General features: G+C 48.2%; 7 protein-coding genes across 7 annotated transcripts; 5 read left to right on the top strand and 2 right to left on the bottom strand.

Annotated features, from left to right (window-relative positions):
* Positions 1–1,735: 1,735 nt before the first annotated feature.
* On the top strand, positions 1,736–3,685 carry Z518_10531 (uncharacterized protein; the record flags this gene model as incomplete). Its single annotated transcript, XM_013412074.1, has 5 exons — positions 1,736–1,907; positions 1,963–2,480; positions 2,562–3,280; positions 3,346–3,550; positions 3,608–3,685. The coding sequence occupies 5 exons, from the start codon at positions 1,736–1,738 to the stop codon at positions 3,683–3,685; spliced, it is 1,692 nt and encodes a 563-aa protein (XP_013267528.1).
* A 338-nt stretch (positions 3,686–4,023) lies between these two features.
* On the bottom strand, positions 4,024–6,899 carry Z518_10530 (uncharacterized protein; the record flags this gene model as incomplete). The annotated part of the gene is made up of 9 exons (XM_013412073.1): positions 4,024–4,564; positions 4,610–4,778; positions 4,823–5,078; positions 5,129–5,207; positions 5,262–5,282; positions 5,361–5,497; positions 5,550–6,418; positions 6,486–6,663; positions 6,819–6,899. 9 exons carry the CDS (start codon positions 6,897–6,899, stop codon positions 4,024–4,026), a joined length of 2,331 nt encoding a protein of 776 aa, XP_013267527.1.
* A 2,162-nt stretch (positions 6,900–9,061) lies between these two features.
* Z518_10529 (uncharacterized protein) lies at positions 9,062–10,060 on the bottom strand (the record flags this gene model as incomplete). The annotated part of the gene is made up of 1 exon (XM_013412072.1): positions 9,062–10,060. The coding sequence occupies one exon, from the start codon at positions 10,058–10,060 to the stop codon at positions 9,062–9,064; it is 999 nt and encodes a 332-aa protein (XP_013267526.1).
* A 747-nt stretch (positions 10,061–10,807) lies between these two features.
* On the top strand, positions 10,808–11,964 carry Z518_10528 (uncharacterized protein; the record flags this gene model as incomplete). The annotated part of the gene is made up of 3 exons (XM_013412071.1): positions 10,808–11,098; positions 11,155–11,628; positions 11,689–11,964. 3 exons carry the CDS (start codon positions 10,808–10,810, stop codon positions 11,962–11,964), a joined length of 1,041 nt encoding a protein of 346 aa, XP_013267525.1.
* A 1,258-nt stretch (positions 11,965–13,222) lies between these two features.
* Positions 13,223–14,575, top strand: Z518_10527 (uncharacterized protein; the record flags this gene model as incomplete). Its single annotated transcript, XM_013412070.1, has 2 exons — positions 13,223–13,297; positions 13,346–14,575. The coding sequence occupies 2 exons, from the start codon at positions 13,223–13,225 to the stop codon at positions 14,573–14,575; spliced, it is 1,305 nt and encodes a 434-aa protein (XP_013267524.1).
* A 1,037-nt stretch (positions 14,576–15,612) lies between these two features.
* On the top strand, positions 15,613–16,188 carry Z518_10526 (uncharacterized protein; the record flags this gene model as incomplete). The annotated part of the gene is made up of 1 exon (XM_013412069.1): positions 15,613–16,188. The coding sequence occupies one exon, from the start codon at positions 15,613–15,615 to the stop codon at positions 16,186–16,188; it is 576 nt and encodes a 191-aa protein (XP_013267523.1).
* A 32-nt stretch (positions 16,189–16,220) lies between these two features.
* On the top strand, positions 16,221–17,698 carry Z518_10525 (uncharacterized protein; the record flags this gene model as incomplete). The annotated part of the gene is made up of 2 exons (XM_013412068.1): positions 16,221–17,522; positions 17,597–17,698. 2 exons carry the CDS (start codon positions 16,221–16,223, stop codon positions 17,696–17,698), a joined length of 1,404 nt encoding a protein of 467 aa, XP_013267522.1.
* Positions 17,699–19,525: the final 1,827 nt, after the last annotated feature.

Below are 19,525 nucleotides of genomic sequence, written 5' to 3'. Positions count from 1 at the left end.
GGGGGGGGGGGGGACTGATTAACAAGAGTACTCAGATAGATTCGTTTGACAACAACTCCCAGCCCTTACAGGTCAATAAGAGACTTAGTTAACTATCTCAAAGTGCTCATATATAACACCACTCCGTTTCCAGTGCTTTAAACACTCGACTTTCTCGATGGTTTCAGCCCCCAGCTGCCCCCTTTCTCACGAGATCGTCCGTCGCTCATGGCTGGAATTGACAGGTGTCGAACAATGAATGCCAAGAGAATATGAATTGAATGCCCGGTCTATCTAGCAACTGGTCCTGTCAGGTTACTGGTATTTATACACGTTTGTTTGACCTCTTTTCTTCTCCTCTTCCTCCCCCTATATCATACATAGGAGTGATAACCCCTTTTCCTAGAAAAGGGCTCTTGCTACTGTCCAACCGTTCAACAACAGGATATCAATTGCCATATACGATAGCAGATAGATGCTGTGGTTGTTTCGTTGTTGCTGCTCTAGCCAGGCTCGAGGTGTTTTCAACATCGGTCTCATGATTTGACTTCAGATGGACTCGCATATTTGTAGTAACCGGGTACGGCTCCATCTCGCAGTGTACTTAGGCTCTTCATCACGTGCTTCGCAGGCGTGGGCCCATGTTGTATAAGCTGACTTACTCATTTTCGGCCTTATTTCAATCGGGTCTAAGGTAGGTGAAGGTAAGAGAAGGGATGGATTTACTTCAGAATCCATATTTTGTACGATGGAGTAAGAAAAGGTGGAAATCGAATAGATATCCTGAGCACTTTGGAGAGGATGTTCACGAACGAATAATGGTAGTGACCACGCCATAAGTGAGGGTCGGGCAGTTCAAAGTGCGTATACGGACTGAGCCGCTCAAAGTCGACGTCCATATACTAGAGATTTGAGGTACCTCGCCATCCACCGGACAACGCCCGCGCAGCTAGGCTCAATTGGTGCTTAGACAGTTCGAAACCCGCTCTCCCGGCTCGCCCTCCCGAGACACTCCCAAACAGGGCAAATGCTTTGGCTGACGGACGGAAAATATCCGCATAGAGTCTGATACCCGTCTCGCATCGACCGAGAGGCGGATTGTGGCGCGCCATGGCTTTCAAATGGGATCAGTAATGACTTTTCGTCTTGTTAAGATGACACCGCCAAAAAAAATTCGCCTTTCAAGCCTTATCCCAACTCTTTAAGCGAATGAGCCATGGACTTGTCAGTCTGCCTACTAAGCAAAGACCGATACTACGGCGGTGGGGTTTTTCTCAATCTATCAAACCATAGTAGTCATAGGCGATGGGCTAAACACATTGGTTCGAAGTATCCACGAACCCGGTACACTATAGTTTCGGCTTCCGTATATAGAAACATGCTCGAAAACGAAGAATCCGATCATGCTCTTAGATTGTCGGATTCAACTATATGTGTTATTTCCGTCAGATGCCGATCCAAGAGGACCCTCGCAAGATTTGGAATTCAGGCCATTGGTTGGCCTTCTCTAACATGCTTTTTTGGGCGTTTCGGGATGCCGAACCGGCCCGCCGTTTCCCCAAAACCATGGGCCCTGCGTGAAAGAATGATTCTCCGTATCGGGAAGCCGGAAAAGTGTACCACGTGAATAACCCGTGTACTTTTGTGGGACACCATCAAATCTCTACTAATGATATTCCTTCCCCAACCACAAATTTCTCAAGGTAGCAATCTCCCTTCTCGTTGCTGGGCGCTTTTTCTCTATCAGACAGTGACAATGTCCGAGTTGAAGGAGCCAGTGAGCCTTGCCCACTATATTTGGACCCGAATACATCAACTTGGCGTTCGTTCTGTGCACGGGGTTCCTGGGGACTACAATTTAAATCTTCTGGACAATATTTCATCAACAGGTCTCCGGTGGGTTGGAAGCTGCAATGAGCTCAACGGGGGTGAGATGACCGTGGTAGCCTCGAACGAACGCATGACTAATTATGACGATTGTAGGATATGCCACGGACGGCTATGGGCGAGTAAAGGGAATTGGGGTCCTGGTGACTACCGGCGGCGTCGGTGAGTTATCAGCGATAAATGCACATGCTGGTGCGTACTCAGAGCAAGTATCTCTGGTGCATATCGTTGGATCACCTCCTTTAAGTATCCGGGCGAACAAACGATTTTGCATGCATCACAGCCTCGGAAATCATGAATATGATACTTTTAAGAACATGTTCAAGACAATCTCCGTTGCTCATGTAACTCTTGCCGACGTTTCAAGCGCCCCCGCGCAGATCGACTGTGCTCTAAGGCAGTCATGGGTAGCAAGCAGACCTGTCTACATTGACGTCCCTTCTGACATGGGCAAAAGAGATATTGAGGGTGCAGGGTTAGCAACTCCCTTAGAACTATCTTATCCCGTAAATCCCCCAGAGGGACAGCAAGAAATTTTGGCCAAGTTACAAGAGCGACTTCATGTTGCAAAAAGGCCGTGCATATTGATCGATCTATGCGCCACACGGCAACGAGTCAGTCCCCCTTCCCTCCTTCTCGTTGTCCTTGAAATTCGCAGATTCACACTGACATATGCTTGCGAAAACAAACTATAGATTACAAAGGAAGTGCATCAACTAATTGCCAAATCGCGCCTACCTACTTTTGTCACCCCTCTGGCACAAGGATTCGTCGACGAATCCCTACCCAATTTCGGAGGTCTCTACGCAGGGTATGGTTCAGCGCCAGGAGTACGAGACTTCGTTGAGAGCTCCGACCTTATCCTTCACCTTGGCCCTCTTGACACCGATGTCACCACGTATCTCGGATCGGCCAACCTGAACAAGTCCTCTGTGGTCAGATTCCTTACAGATCAAGTTGAGATGGACGACACGCAGTATCAATTGCTCCACATGAGACCGCTCTTGCTGGCAGCAATCGTTGATCTAGACTTTTCCAAGGTCTCTGTCGAATCATTCAACCCGCCGTCCCCAAATGGCTTCCTCTCGACAACTGGTGGCAGTTCGCTCATAAGTCAGGATTGGTTGTGGCCCTACATAAGTAGCTGGTTGGAACCTGAAGATATTATCCTAACCGATACCGGCACTGCAAGCTTTGGCATATTTAACACGAGGCTTCCGCCCAGGAGTTTATTAATCAATATCAGTCTCTGGGCGAGCATTGGGTATTCGCTTCCAAGCGCACAGGGCGCCGCCTTGGCGGCCCAAGACGACGGATCCAATCGAAGAACAATACTATTTCAAGGGGACGGCAGTTTTCAGTTGACGTGTCAAGAGATAAGTACCATGATAAAGCACCGTTTGCGAGTGATAATGTAAGTCTCGTCCTGATGTCGTTTCTGAGACGGTACAGTAGGACGAGCAGCTGAGGAGCCCTTAGGTTTATTATTTGCAACAACGGATACACCATTGAACGAGTGGTGCACGAGACCAATGAGGACTACAACGACGTTTCCAACTGGAATTACAAAGAAATTCTACGCGTGTTCGATTCGAAGTCGCTGTGTAGTCGATCCTATCAAGTCCGGACTCAGGATGAATTGACAAATTTGTTGGCGGACAAAGAATTCTCAAGCTACAAAGGGGTCCAGGCAAGTAAACAATAAGGCGGTATGAACGGTGGCTGACTGAACAATGTCAAGTTGGTTGAACTACATATCCCCGAACTCGACGTCCCCGCTCCTCTGAGGCGACTTGCGGAGTTGATCACGGCGAGATAAGCGCGTGTGTGTTGGAGCAAGACAAACGATGGGAAGGATCGAGTGTAGATATCGCTGTCGAAGAAAATTTTCAAGCCACCCGTTCTCGCCGTCAACCCGACAAAACTAGCCTACACTTGGGGGTCCGCATGGGAATACGTGCTACCACCAGGTCCTCGTCAAAGTGATGAGCTAACCAACCCCATCCACAAAATACACCGCCAAGGAGGAATCCAATAAGCGGGCGTAACAACAATAAGTCTTCCTAATATATGTTGAACAAACACTGTTACAGCATCGGGCATGGACATTGATATGGAACGGTGATAGTGCTAGAGTACACATTGATAGAGTAGACATCAAGTCCATCCTGCCTGCTCGTTCCCCGCCATGGTATCACCTTTCTGAAAGGGTTCAAAAATGCCCCACATAGGACCGGTTTGTTCTATGTCATCCCATAAATTCGCTGAAAAGTCCATCATCACATCAACAGACCCGGTATATTCACCCCCCGAGAGAGCAAAGTCTTCAAGGACACTGGGATCATACAGATGTGCAAGAGCCCCTGCCTTGTCCCAACCGGGCAATGACTGGTTCAGAATTGTTGTCAGATAATTGTCATTCCTGGTTTCAAGTGCGCTGGATGCTTGTGGAATCCATTCCTGGCCCATATTTTGCCTCTGTCGAAGCCCCTGCTGATGTATCTTGGCCACCGTAAGCATCTCTTTTGTCAGCTCTGCACATCTTCGAGCAACCACCACTTGTCTCATGGCGCTGAAAATTTCCAGGCTTTTCTCAACGTCGCTGATGAGCTCTTCGCCGCGAATAGTGGGATAATCCACAAGTATGAGATACAGAACGATCATGCTGGCGTAGAGAGTATATGTCGTACAATACCACCTAAGTATGGTGAGCGAGGATATAATCGATGGGCCTACCACATACCAGGTACGAAGATACATCCTATTTATGAATGCATTGTGGATCAATTGTATCGTTTTTCGTGCCGCGTCGAGGCAGATATCGACATGCTGCGAGAATTCCGATACATGGTGGCCGGGATACGACGCGACAATGAAAGGTCGGTTGATTAGGATCCGGGCGTTGTAGAATCCTGCCATCTTAGTTTTGTTGACCGAGATCTGGTCGGGCTCTTACGCATTTTCAAGACCACCTTCTGCTTGTAAGCCCACAGAGCATCATCCAGGGACTCAACGTCGAAGTTCAGAAAAGTCGGTAGGTTCGCTTTCCAGAGTGCTAATTCTTCATTCAGTTTCAGGCCCATTTGCGATAGCTCACTCATCGGCCGGTCTTCCGAATTGCAATAGAGATCCACAGAGACTTTCTTGAGAATGCGAGAGAGGTCAACCATGACGCGAATAATCGCAATATCGGGGTTCTCGTTGCCATCAACCTGGTCTTAATTAGCCTTTCTAATGTCCAATATTTCTAGAGGGCCCTTACCGTCCATTCGGGCATTGGCAGGGAGTAGAGATCTGGAGGCATGAGGGAATCTAGCCGTCCGGACGAGGTACACATTTCTCTGCACATTAATTAGCAACATTCCACATGATCAAGCGTGCTTCATCGTTATTACATTTCATGTGAGTAGATGCACCTAGAGTCAAGTCAGGGAATGAACGTGTACAATCAACACCCGATATTGAGGGAGATCGTGGTGTCAAGAAAGACCTACCACCATGTGCGTTTGTTCTCTTCTGTACATGTCTTGCGAGAGTTGTTTGCCAGTCCTATTGCTATGGCCGTTCGCACAGCATGACCACTGTACATGTAGCACGCATGTGGTTTGAGCGCATTTTGGCAGAACACGGTCTGTACCCTCGAGTCAGCGACATTCACAACGATGCTGTGCCATTGGAACAACCATCAAGAACAAGGTTTGGCACGTCTCCAGTGAGGATATTTCCATAGTGTCACTTAATGTTTGCTTTGCCAGTCCAAAATAATGACTGGCCCATTCCAATGTGGACCGCTTGGTTGTTGGTGGCCCCGGCCGATCATCCTCATTATCAGGTGGAGAGTATTGTGCGAGAGACGAAGTCTGTTCGACGCCACAATTAATAGCTCCGAGCGCCACGACGGCGTAGTAGAGTGCCAGAAATTGCGTTCGGCGCCCAAGAGGTGAAGCGGTCGGCCGGTCGGTCCAGATATCTCGGACACATCTCTCCCTGAAAGACTTTTCCGTGAGCATAGGATGAATATAATGTTTATTGTGGAAGTATGCGTCGACAAAAATTTTCTCAACCTCAAATGTCTCAAAATTTTTTCCCACATTCGATTGGGTACGCGAAGCCGACGACGGATACCGTGCTATTAGGCTGGGAACCGACGGTGCAATAGGCGGTGCGTTAGCACCAATTTGCCCCGGAGTCGAATGATTGGTTCTGATGCTTGGAGTTCCAATTGAAGCATTCGGGGTGCTGGTAACGTCTTTTTGGGACCGTGTTGCTCCGTTGACGGGTGAATGATAGTCAATACTGTACATGAGGTCTACGAGCGACGACCTGTTGTCGTTAAGGTGGCGTAGCTCGGAGGTGGCATCCTGCACGGAGGAAGCATCATTTCTCACGTTGACAGAGGGGCCATCATGAGATAGCGTGGTAACACGTTTGCGAGCTTTTGAAAATAGTCTAGCGAGAAATGCCAGGTTCGAAGAGCTACCGTAAAATTCGGTCCCACTGGTATGAGTGTTGACTCCGGCCAGTCTAGGTGTACCAATATTGCTGACCTGACCTGTTGGGGAACGAACAGTTTTGTCAACCACTCGTTCCCCATCAGAGTGATGAGAGGATTATCGTACCTTCTTGCATGCGCTGCTCCAGGACCTCTTCATCTTCCCAGGCTACAGATTGCTTATCCTGAGAAGGGCTAGCGATGGTACCCGGGCTCTGACGTCCGCTCGACACCGAGAGTGGTTGGATAATTTCCCTATTATCATTATCTTTCGACTCTCCAGGTTGGGATTCCCGAGCCTCCAGCTGACGTTGTCGGATTTGACGAAGCTTGGGCCGTTTATTTACACTTTTGATCCGTTAACAAAACACCGAGTCAGTACTATGGAAACCGCAAATAGGTCCTTGTTAAGAAGATATGGTGAAATGTGAACGCATCAGGAATCATTAGGAATACGCACCCTGTCAATGCCGAATCCTGGGAAGTCTCTCTCTCTCCATTCTTTCGCCTGCGCACAGCGCCAGCTGGTCTGTAAACGCATCTCAAGGAGTAGTCTGTTCACACAACGGATGAGCCTCTGCAAGGAAAATCGTGATGCATGGCAGTGGTCGCCAATGTGCCGTGAGTTACCTACATGAGCAGTGAGAGCATGGACATTGCTGATCGCACTGGATGAGGAAATTGTCAGCCAATTCAATGATTACGCTCCGTGACCATGTGAAAAGGACCTCCAATGCGTGACCGAAACTCCCAGGCCGAAGAATGCACATATCGTATTTGAGCGTAAACAGAACGAAAAAATGGGTCCTTACTTTGGTTTTTCGATGTCGACACATTTCACAGGCCCGCGATGCGTGCGTTCGCCGCCTAGGTCGCGTTGGGCCGTTCCCGGGACCTCCAAATTCAGGCCAAGGTGGTGGAAAAGAGCCTGAGCTACCGGGTGATGGAACAGGCTCTGTGGTACGGCCGAAGTCCTGTGAAGCTGTCATTGGGAATGAGGCGTACGAATTTAATAAGGACAAGATGATGATATGGCAGCATTGATTGCTATCAAGCTCTGCAAGATGATAAAAAACCACGTAATGGAAGACGTGCGAATAAAACTCAGGGCTTCGGGGGCTTCGCCCAACGACGGGCAAGAAATTAAGCTGCAGCCTCCACAAGGTTTAGGGACCCTAGAGTACATGAATTGTGCTTAAAGACTCCACCAAAATTTGAAAAGGTGAGGGGTACGAGAGATGCCATACAAATTATCTATTGTTTCTGCCAAAGCCCCTCTTCTTTTGCATTTTGCATTATCAAATACACTGGTAGATATGCCCCACGAAAACTATACCCTCGTACAGATACGAAAAGTGCGAAAACCTCTTCAAAGCAGATTAAAATACCATCCCCCGCCCCCCGTCCTTACTACATTCTTGAGCCCCAGTGTCCCACGGGGTTGGGTTCTCAGATAGCGGGTTAATTCCGCCAGCAAAGATCAACGCAAGGACCACTGATTGGCAAGAACCATCCGCCGGGAAAATAGAGCCAATAGTATCGATCCATCAAACCTGGAACTAGTAATCTTCCAACAAAGGTGAAATGATTGGTCACAGTCGTTCACATCTTCGTGTCAGAACTGTTCACAAATGGATCTTTTGCTGCTGCTCCGAGGCCCTGACGGTATGATTGTTTCAAGCAGAGGGTGAGTTTCCAAGCGACGCTTTCACACTGCTAATGTAAAATGCAAACTTTGCAATGCAAATGGAACGAGCGGACGAAGGTGCGAGAGATCGGAAACGATGCTTTTCCTCAACAAAAATGCTGGTGTAACCGTATAAGCGCCGGAAAGCGTGCGTGAAAGCTCAAGAGTGACCATTTGACGCTGGATATTGCAGTTGATCCGCTATTACTGGTCATTTTTGGACTTACCGCTGAAACGGCCCGCATTGACCTAGGTATCGAAGAGGAAGACTTCACCGACGCCTTGCGCAGGCATAAACCTGCACAAGAGTTCCATGGGACTGTTCACGACTTGGTGAACATCTGGCAAATTTTAGTCTTGACTTTGCCCCCGTTGGGTGTCGGTAACAGCAATTCTGCCATTGAAAATGTACTCCTTCGGGGTCAGTCGTCTCGAACTAGGTCTCTGGTTGTTACATGCAAAGTTCTCAGGAGTTCATCGAGTCTCAGTTATCGATGATCTTCTTTACTCATTGCGGACATGCTGGCCAGCGGCAATGCGTATAGCCGGGCCTTTATTGTCTCAGACGCTCGAGTCATTCCATCCGGACAATGTAAGAAAGGGTGAATGGAATGCAAGAAATAATTCCTAGAACCAGAGTATGGCTTAGCGTCAGGAGCAGGTAGCTCTCCCGCATTGTGAGCGGACTTGACATTTGTATTCGTGAAGAAAAGGTTGGTCAGATATTTAGATAGGCTGCGTCAAGCACAGAGACATGAGACATGATCTGCTGAATCCATGAGATCGTGAAAAATGCCGCGCCACAGGTAGATCCGTAAATATGGGGGGATGTATGCGGAAGAAGAACAATCCACACCACGTAGAGATCATTACTATCAGTTGAGGATTGAAACCTGGCAGTTTCACTTGATCTAGATAGTACAGGACTTGGCCATGGTCTGCTATGGGTAAATCGTGTCAAATTCGCAATAAGACGAACCGAAGGGCGTTAAGTACAATAGAGCAAGTGGAGCTTTTTATTGATCTATCTTTATAATCAACTTGCCTGTTGTCTTTTGTCCTGTCAAGTCATCCTGGGCTTGACCAGCTTTGTCGAGCGTGTATTCAGCCCCTATAGGAACCGAGATGATATTCTTGCCAACCAAGTCGAGTAACTGCTGTGTTCTTTCAACGAACTCGTCTCTTTCGTAGATATACTTCGCCAACGTTGGACGAACAAGCTTGACGTTGTTCTTACTTAGTTCCAGGATCTTGAAGTCCACCACCGGTCCGCTGCTATTTCCATAAGAAACAAGAGTGCCTTTTCTTCGTGTTGCCGCAAGATCAGCTGCAAAGGTGGACTTGCCAATGCCACTTAGGACGGCATGACATCCCTTGCCGTCTGTGAGGCGTAAAACCTCTGACAACACGTCTTGCTCTTTGTAGATGATAATATGGTCGCAGCCGTGTTTCTTGGCTATCTCCGCCTTCTGCGTTGTTGATACCGTTCCTATTACAACCGCCCCCAAATGCTTGCACATCTGTACCAAGAGTCCTCCCGTACCCCCAGCCGCTGCTTGAACCAGTATTACCTGTCCCTTTTGAACGTCGTGAGCATCCCGTACAAGAGTCCATGCTGTCAGACCTTGGAGCATCACTGCAGCACCAATTCGAGTGGTCATAGAAGATGGTAGTTTCATGACCGACCCTGCTGGAGCAGCGACATACTGTGCCAATGTACCTTGCGCAAAAACCGCCACACGGTCTCCCACCTCAAGGCCAAAAGAACTCGGGACTTTGGTACCCAACTCAACAATGGTCCCGGCTCCCTCTCGCCCGCCCACTGCTGGTAGATTGATAGGATACAGCCCACTACGCAGATAAGTATCAACAAAGTTGACCCCGGCATAGTCCAATTTGATCAGTACTTCGTCGTCTGCAGGTGCGGGAACAGGGACGTTGTCCTCAAGGTGGAGAACTGAAGAGTCGCCTGTCGCGTGAAAGCGGACGGCTTTCATGGTTGTAGGCGCAGCCATGTTGTCGTGGAAGTGACAGAAGCGGTTGTGAATAGATCACGTACTTTTCTTCGCTGGGGGAGAGAACGCTTCCAAGTGATAGACTGTGGAGTCAAGAGAAGAGATGAAGGAATGTGTTGTTGTTCTATCTAACTAGAGAGTGGGAAGTCGCGACATTACTAAGCCAAATCTATCACGTGACAACGCCAAGCAAACATGTCACGTGGTTAGCCAACACCAACGTCTACGGCTGTGTGGTGTCGAAACGAGCGTCCCAAAATATCTGTCAAGCATTCGGGCTTATTTTCCTGAGAGTAAATTCTTCTGTCGGCATGGGAATTCGGAACATTGGGAGTTTGACACACTTTCAGCCCATGTGCCTCGTACAAAGGCAACATCAGGATGATGCACCAATGGCTTGGATTCATGAGATGAGAATGTTTGGTTCTTGACACCTTCCGATGCAGGAAGCAAAATCCGTCGGACATAATTTTATTTTCACGCCAGAACGGATTAAACACACCAATAGGAATGTAATGTTGGGTCTTGTCATTCCCGTTTGGGTCCCGCGGTGTATAGAAGTTGAGCGGGTCCTCGGCAATTCCCGTGATGTGCGATTGTGGAGCCATAGAGGAAACGAAACATGGGCTCAATTGCCACCATTCGGGTTGGCAATGATATATAGGGCATTGAATATATAAAGTGAAATCATTCAAAATCAGAAAACATTTCATTAACTTTCCATTACGGAGTATTTGAACCACCATAATGGGCTCCGTTGCGACAGATGAACACAAGACCACTCGCGACCCAGATTTGAGCGCCAAAGCTCGTAGAAAATGGGAAGCAGAACCTGTCAATGAACATGTGCCACCACCGGTCCGGGATCTCACAATCGAAAACATCACGCCCAATGTCGTCGCCGTGAACTCCAATGTCAAAGATAACCCGAGACTACAGTACATTATTACCAAGCTTATCCAAGTTTCTCATGACTTCATCAGAGATGTCAATCTTAACTTTGACGAATGGACAACAGCTTGGCAGTTCTTGACGAAGGTAAAAGTGCCATTGATTCCTATGTTCTTCGGTCATACTAATCTTTCTGTGTCAAGGTCGGACAAATTTCGGACGACGTTCGACACGAGATGGTGCTTCTTTCTGATATCCTGGGTATATCAGCTCTTGTTGATGCCATTTCATATCCGCACATACCGGGCTCAACTGAGTCATCGATCCTGGGACCTTTCCACGATGAGGTCGGACAACTTGTTGAGAACGGCTCCGCCATCATCAAGGAAGATACCTTCGGTGAGGCCACTCTCGTCAGAGGACAAGTTCGTTCCACAAGTGGAGTGCCTGTGAAAAAGGCCCTGCTCGATGTTTGGGAGACAGATGGTCATGGTGTTTATGACCTTGAGTATGCGGAGAAGGAAGGCCCGGACTGCCGCGGCAAGCTTTACACGGATGATGAGGGCAAGTACGCATTCACATGTGTGAGGCCAATTCCATATCCAATCTCCAATGATGGGCCTGTTGGCGAATTGCTGCGCACGCTGAATCGACATTGGTACCGACCAGCTCACATGGTACGTTTAGAAGGGTGACATCCTTGTTGCGGCCCTGTGGAAGCTGACCTCTGCGCTTAGCATTTCTTGATCCTACATCCAGACTACAACAAGCTCATCACGGCACTTTATTCAAGAGACAGCAAATACATTGAGAGTGATACTGTCTTCGGAGTCAAGTCAAGCTTGATGGTCGACTATGTGTTTACGGAGGATTCAGAGCTGGCACGGCGATATGGCCTGAAAACCTTCAAGAAGGAGGTCGATGGGAAAGAACGAGAAGGATTTTGGCTGTTGGAGTTCGACTTTATTCTTACCGAAAAGCAGGACCCTCCTCCACCGAAATTGCACGATTAGATGGCAAATACTCTTTTGAACAGCATGGAACATATTTGGACCATTGGATGTGACGTTCCATATCTATCTGGGCGGGAAAGATAGAGATCTGCGTCACTATACTCAAAATTGTTTGTCTGAATATATTTGAAGTTGCCTGGAAAAGTTCCTTTCAATATCGACCCATGTCTAAACCCACCGAAAACACCAGGGTTCTGAGCTATGGAGTTATCTATCAACGCAAATAAGTTCATCGTGTGACTAGCGTAGCACGGTGAGAACGAGTTCGTAGACCTAACTTGAGTCTGGTCGATATGCTCAATAACATTGTACTATATCAGAAACTGCAAAATTTCCTCTCAGAAATCGTATATTCTTATCGAGAAATGAAGTTGAGTTCCGATTCAACTGTGAAATGCTCTGAAACCCATATTCAAATTCTGAACAATATGGGCTATAATCTTGTTAAGGTTGAATGCTTTTTTTTGAGGGGGTATTTCCCGTGGCAGGACGGCGGCAGGTACGGCCTCGGGGGGCCCTTCAGACCGATGAGAGATCATTGATAGCTTGCAGTTACAGAAAAGCGTCTCAACGGCTTGAAGGTCGTAAACTGATCCGGATACATACGGCTCGATTGTTGTCCATGCCGTTCCGCTTGGATTCCTGGAACAACGTAAACATCGGATACGAAGAATATCGGTGCGCATTACCCGAGCCAAAGTTCCTGAGACATGGATCAGGGTGCTCCATGGATAGCCTTTTGACATACCATGGCCGGAAAGTTTCTCAGTGTGGTTTCGGAGGACTTCGTTGTGAAAACTCTCTTTCTCCGCTTATTCAGAGGTATCTAAAACCGGGGAGAGCCATGCTCGGATTTTCAGGAAGGAGGATTCGTGCGACTAAGGAATTACTGGCTGGCTAGCTAAGCAAGCGAATCCCGCATCCGACGGATATATTCATATGGACTGAGGCGGCGGCATTGGTGCTTTTACACAGATGTGGGTCACGGCTTTTCTTGCCACCGAGTAGCCGTAGAGAGGATAGTGACCTTTCGAGCGACCATATGCATGGCTCGTGTCTCATAAGATTTAACGTTGAATGGTCCCGGCTCGATGAAGACCATGTTAATCAAAGTGCCTTTCACGAATTCAAGGATGTGTGACCAAGCTTTTGATTTTCTAGAGATTCATCGCAAATGCTGAAGAGAAAAATGTGTCCCTCAGGAACCGGCCAGCCGCTGCGAAATGCAGACCATCTGCGGACAAGATTTTCTCAGGCAATGTCCGACATGTATAAGAAAGAAGTTCCGCTTTATGCTGATTTGCTGTCCATTGTTGCTGAAGTGGATGACAAGGTACGGATGGCAGGAAACGGGGGAGACCAAATGTGCTCACGATAATAGGTTTCCAAGGAAAAGTTGCCAGCCAGGCACCGAATCGAGAGGCATGGAGCCATACGGCTGGGGACGGCCAAAGAGCTTAGGACAATTGCAAGAATGTTCGCTCTCTTCAATATGCACCCTGTTGGATACTACGACCTCAGCCTCGTCGGATTTCCATTGCACGCAACAGCGTTTAGACCGTTGACAAGCTCTGCACTGGCCAAGAACCCCTTCAGGGTCTTTACCAGCCTCCTGAGACTCGATCTGCTCCCTCATGACACCAGACTTCTTGCAGAGAAGACCCTCTCAAAACGAAACATATTTTCAGACAGGCTTATTGAGTTGATTGAACAAGTCGAAACTCAAGGCCTGTTGACGGAAGAAGATGAGTCTGCATTGCTGACAGAGGCGTTAAAGGTCTTCCGTTGGCATTCTACCGCGATTGTATCTCATGAAGCGTATATTGAAATGAATTCAGTTCACCCAATGGTTGCCGATATCACAAGTTTCCCAAGTGCACATATCAATCACCTGACTCCTCGGACACTAGACATCGATCTCGTTCAAGAGACAATGGAAAAGAGAGGATTGCCAGCCAAGGAAAGAATTGAGGGTCCGCCACGACGGGATTGTGGAATACTACTGAGACAAACCAGTTTCAAAGCACTGGAAGAACAAGTGAGGTTTGTCGATAGTGACGGCAATATTGTAGATGGTCGCCATACAGCGCGATTCGGTGAAGTCGAGCAACGTGGCGCGGCCGTGACAGACAAAGGCCGAAAACTATACGACACTTTGCTGGAAAAGACCAATGCCATCGTCAAAAAGAATGGCACCAAAGAAGAAGACTATCAGAAGGTTCTTCGCGACACTTTTGCAGAATATCCCGATACATGGTCTGAGCTACGTTCGCAGAAACTTGTGTTCTTCGAATACCGGCTCACAGAGACAGCAAGACCGTCGGAGGAAAGCACACAAACACTGTCCGACCTCATAGAGAAAGGACTTGTGGAGTTCACGCCTATCGTGTACGAGGACTTCCTGCCCATTTCAGCGGCCGGTATCTTCACTTCCAATCTCAAAGACTTCTCAAACAAAGAGACTCAGTGTGCCAAGGGGAATCGAGCACTTCTCGAAGAATGTTTGGGTCACGCCGTCCAGGAACCAACTAGGCTATACGAACAAATGGAGGCGGAAAGCTTGGACAAGTGTCGTAGAGGACTGGAATTGGCGCATATTCAGGTAGAATAGATAATGAAACTGATTTCAACTTTGTTGCTGGCATGCTATTTCGGAGCTCCTCCATTTTTTTTGCAACCGCTCAAGATGTCACAAAGACCAAAATGTTTAGCAAACATTCCAGTGTAGCCGCAGCATGCATTACAATCCCTTGCAAACCGGCTTCATCCCAACTGAAGCTCAAAATATTCTCCGCCCTAGACGTTGACATGGGCCGGGTTGACCCGCCGGGTTCTGGGTCGGGTTGGGCTTTGGGGCGGGTTTTGGGCTATTATTCTTTTGACCCAAAACCCTGTAGGTGTGAGGGTTCTAGGGGGAGGATCCAATCAACGTATTCCAGCCGACACCTAGTTCTAGCTACAAGACGTAGCACGAAGAGAGTCAAGATAGAATGCTACGCAGGAAGTGCTGAAAGGGAGGTGTTGGTCTATACACCACCTTTGGATATTCTGTACACCCCCCAAGAACGCCACAAACACTGCGTAAAAGACTCGTATTTTTCTATACTGTGTGCAGAAATGCTCATCTAGTAAGCAAAAGTCTTTTCAGCTTTCAAAATCGCTCATATTGTAGAGGGGCGCTACGTGCATGGATTATGTAAGGGGAAAGCAGACATGGGTGGGTAGAAAGTTGAGGAGTGCATCGAACCTTTGTTAGTTGGTTTTCCAACGACACACACATACACGCGAAGAGACACAGAATATAGAGAAATGAAGCAATTAGAGCTCTGTGTGTAGTTGCTTAACGATCCTGACGACGACGTCCTCCCTGCGTGACAGGCGCTCAAGTGCTAAACCGTTTGTTGAACTTCGTGGATTGAACGAGTGCTCTGGCTCTCCTCATGAATGGAGGATAGAGCCCATCTATATATCTATCTAACGAGCGTACGTCACCATTGCTGCCCGTCAATGGTGATACAGCCTATTGAGCGAGTGTTGCAAAATGTCCTAGTCTGTTGTAAATGATCGGATAGCATTTGTTCAATGCTATTGTCCAACACCGTTCATCACCTTTACAATATATGCCCCGCTATTCTAGATATCATCAATATGAGCACCTGGTCAAGCTCTCAAGCCTCCCAGGCAAAGTCTGTTACAACGGAAGAAGAGCCAAAAGATATAAGTATGTTTGAGCTGCTCCGGTGGCTAGAGAAAACGTTCCCGAAGGAGTGCGAAGAGAAGATAAAATATATGACGACTTTGGACGAGATACACCAGTGGTTAGAGAAAAACCACCCGGAAGAGGTCAAAAGGTTGTTTCTGAGTCGAGCCAACAAGGGAACAACCAATGTCGCCTTCGTACGTTCCCCCTCTCAGTCAAGTGTTGTCCTTCGTGCTCTGCAAAAAGACTGGAACAACGCCTATTTTCCGCACTCCCTAGTTGCGCTACGGGACCTCATTCGGCGATACCAGCTGCTCGATGTGAGCAAATATTACGCAAAGACCTTAGTATTCGTTCAGAGCAGCGGTATGGGTAAATCAAGATTAGCAGATGCTTTCGGCCAATGCTGTCTGATGATCAACTTCATTCTTCGTGAGTCTGGGACTTCCGGCTTTCCACCTCCTGATGAAGAGATACTATTATTCCTGCGCGACCCGCCGCCAGCCAACATCCCCCATTTGTGAGTTTTCAGCTCGACATCGAGGACAGACGAAAGATGCAGAATCCAATACTAAGAAAAGAGGAGCTCCTTAAGCCGTTGAAGACATTTGCGGAGCTAGAGCACATGGCCCAATTCGGCAGACCTCTTTGGCATGCATACGCGGATGAGGGCCGTGATATGATCAAATTGGCCAAATTAAAGCTCATTGGCGGCCAGCAAGGGGGACATTACAATGCATCCGACCGGGATCACGTATTTGCTGCGCTGTCCTTTCGTCTCTCTTTGGATGTATGTCGACAGAACCCCTGCACCATCTCTCTCACAAGGACTGCTGTGAATTCTTTCATGAGGGTGGTTATATCTATGGACCACGAGACCGGAGTGATGGACACAGTGACGCCATCAGAGCCCGTCTTAGCCAGGGCAGCAACGGAGTATCTCTGTGACGCTAACTGGTCGCGTAGCATTCAAACACTCTGTGAGGAGCTTCTTGAGAAAAGATTAATAGAAAAGGGGCGCAAAGAAGAACTCTATGCTCGGTTAATGTTGATCCTGGCACACGACTGGGTTCGATGGGCTCGAAGTATTCGATTAAATCGTGTCCCGAAATTTGCACCAACCTTTACTGTGTCCGACTTTCTTATGGCATTATATGCTCGAGATCATCACGATTCAATTCGAGAGATACCAGAGCAGATACATAAAGCCAGAATGAACTTCACCCATTTTGTACTAGCTGATGAACAGATTACCGCCGAGATCATTCCTGCATTGTGCCGCGACCTATTACGCCGAAGTGCTGCGATGCAGCTATCTTGGAACCAGGACATATACGACCTGCTTATTCCCGTGTACTATGGCTCGGAGGATGAGGAGCTCGACCCATCGAATTACGGAGTCATCTTAGTACAGGTGAAGAATAAGGATGCCAGCACACCTCGAGAGATCTTCCAGGAGGATTTTAAGAATATCAGCCCGGAGACGTCGAATCTCGGCAAATCGAAGGCGATCAGCTCTGAGCGCAAGCCAACGAAATTTATCTTTCATCAGATGACGAACCCGATCCTGTTCCTCCTCTTCGATCTAGGAGTGGTTAGAAGCAACCGGACTTACGCTCCACTTGTTCAAGTGATGCACAGCGAAAGTGGACTGCGACCTGATTTATGGGCAATCCATTCGCGAGGACACGATTACACCGTCTTTGGCTGCTTACAGCACATGAATGCTATAGATTCGAGCGAGCGGTTCTTTGCCTCAATAAAAATGGGCGAAACTCTGGCTGACCGACTCTCTCTGAGAAATAAATTATTCCATATGAAAGATTTGAGCAAGAAGGAGGAGCGAGTCCGGGATGGAGTGAGGCCAGTGTGCAAGAACAGGGTGTGGATAGGGCAGGAAAAGAACGCGGAGTGGTTGATATCGAAGCGCAGGAAGAGGCAGCAAGCAATACCCAATCGAAGAGAAAGGAAGTGGAAATTCCCCAGGATACCCAGGATAATCGGTTCCCTAAAAGACCTCGCGAGTTTTTGTAACATGCAGAGGGTTTCCAGGGTATCACTAGCACGTAGTGAAGAGGAATTACCTGTAACACAAGAATAGAGTGTAGAATGGCAATAGACTGAGACTGAAGCCTTGTTTTTCTATTCTATGTCTACGGTCCGTTTCTTATACTTTGTCTTCGTCCCTCCAGCCTTATTATATTCTTCCCTAAGCGCGGTGGTTAGGTCCTGTTGGCAGTGTCTCTATTTAGTAAGTCGCGTTCGCGGTTGTCGTTCGCGATTCGAATCGCGATCAGGTGCCGGGTTTCATTTCCACCTCCTCTTTCCCCAGTTTGGCACCCCTTTCCTCCTCAATCGGACGCAGGACTCAGGACTCGAGTCTTGAGATCGCTGGCCTGGTGGTATGGCGAGCATATTCATTCCTTGCTGGGCCCATGTGCCTGCTCCAGCCCTGTACTGGAGCCTGCTATGGTCTAGGGCCACGCAGGTAGACATGTCTCTGCCTAAACAAGCAATTGTTTAAGTCACTCATTCATCCTCAGATAGTCTCAGGTAGGCAAGCCTCCATAGTCCAATGTGCATGTACTCCTGCATCCATTCTCTCAACAATCTGTTCCAAGTTCTTTAAAGAGAGCTGGCATCCGCAGCCTGGCCAGTTCTGTTGCCGGCTCGGACGCATTGAGAAAAATGTGGGAATGTCTCGGGAGAACGACCACCCACAGCGACTCGCGCATGAATTGAGTAATCGTTGTCCGCATGATGGAAAAGTACCTAATCCCCTCCCCTCGTACGAAAGAAGACCCTCTCAAGACCTTTCCGAGTATGAGGGAATTGCACGAGATTTGAGCCAGTTTACTCGACCAGCGAGTCAGGATGAGTACAGCAATGGGGAACAATTGGTGGCCTCTCGTTCACAGCAAGGCCAATTCGTTCCGCGACACTCGCTCACTAGGCTGTATCACCATGAATAGGCAACAGCGATGACGTTCGCTGTGTAGATAGATATGTAGATGGGGGAATGGATTGGGGTACCAAACTCGGCACCAAATTCGGCTATTATATAGTGGTACCTACGATTCCTTGGCTCCACCCCACAAACCTAAGTACCTACTCCATCCTTCATAAACAGTAGTCTTGCAGTCGCAAAACCTCATCGTCGACCCTGTTTGTATAGAATCCCTTAGTGTTTATAAGCTCAATTGCATCAATATGTCCTCTCTTCAAGCCCACAGCTGGCGTGCGCCTCCATATCGCCCCGAACACGTCCGGATAGATAGTATTCGGGTGTTGGCTGATGTTGGACAATAGTGTTGAAGAAATGGGGACCAATCATTCACAACAGACTAGGACATTTGGCAACACTCGCTCAATAGACTGTATCACCATTGACAGGCAGCAATGGTGACGTAGACTCGTTAGATAGATATGTAGATGGGCTCTACCTACACTCGTTAGGAGAGCCAGAGCACTCTTTCAATCTACGAAGTTTGACAGTTGATGATAATCTTTTCTAAGATATCGTCTGCCCATCTCCACATGGGCCATGGACTGGATCCGATCAGGCTGGGAAGGCTGCGTCGTACACGCTGCTGAAGGAACGAGGTCACTGTCCCCGGTCCCACCCAGCCACATAGTGCACAGATTAGATCTGATGGCGATGGTATATCATGGGATCCGATCCAAGGACCATCTAAATATCAAGGCCGGCACCATACACTGTCCCCAGCCCTACCCGGCCACATGGTCCACGGATTGGATCCGACGGCGGTGGTCTTTCGTCGGATCTAATCTACGAACGATATCGAGTGTGACCAATCGAGCTTCTAAGTGGTCCACAGACTGGATCCGATGGGTGATGGC

This window comes from Rhinocladiella mackenziei (assembly GCF_000835555.1).
Source record: "Rhinocladiella mackenziei CBS 650.93 unplaced genomic scaffold supercont1.9, whole genome shotgun sequence".
NCBI classification, from domain to species: domain Eukaryota; kingdom Fungi; phylum Ascomycota; class Eurotiomycetes; order Chaetothyriales; family Herpotrichiellaceae; genus Rhinocladiella; species Rhinocladiella mackenziei.
Note: the sequence above shows the minus strand (reverse complement) of the source record. Positions and strands in the feature narration are given on the sequence as shown.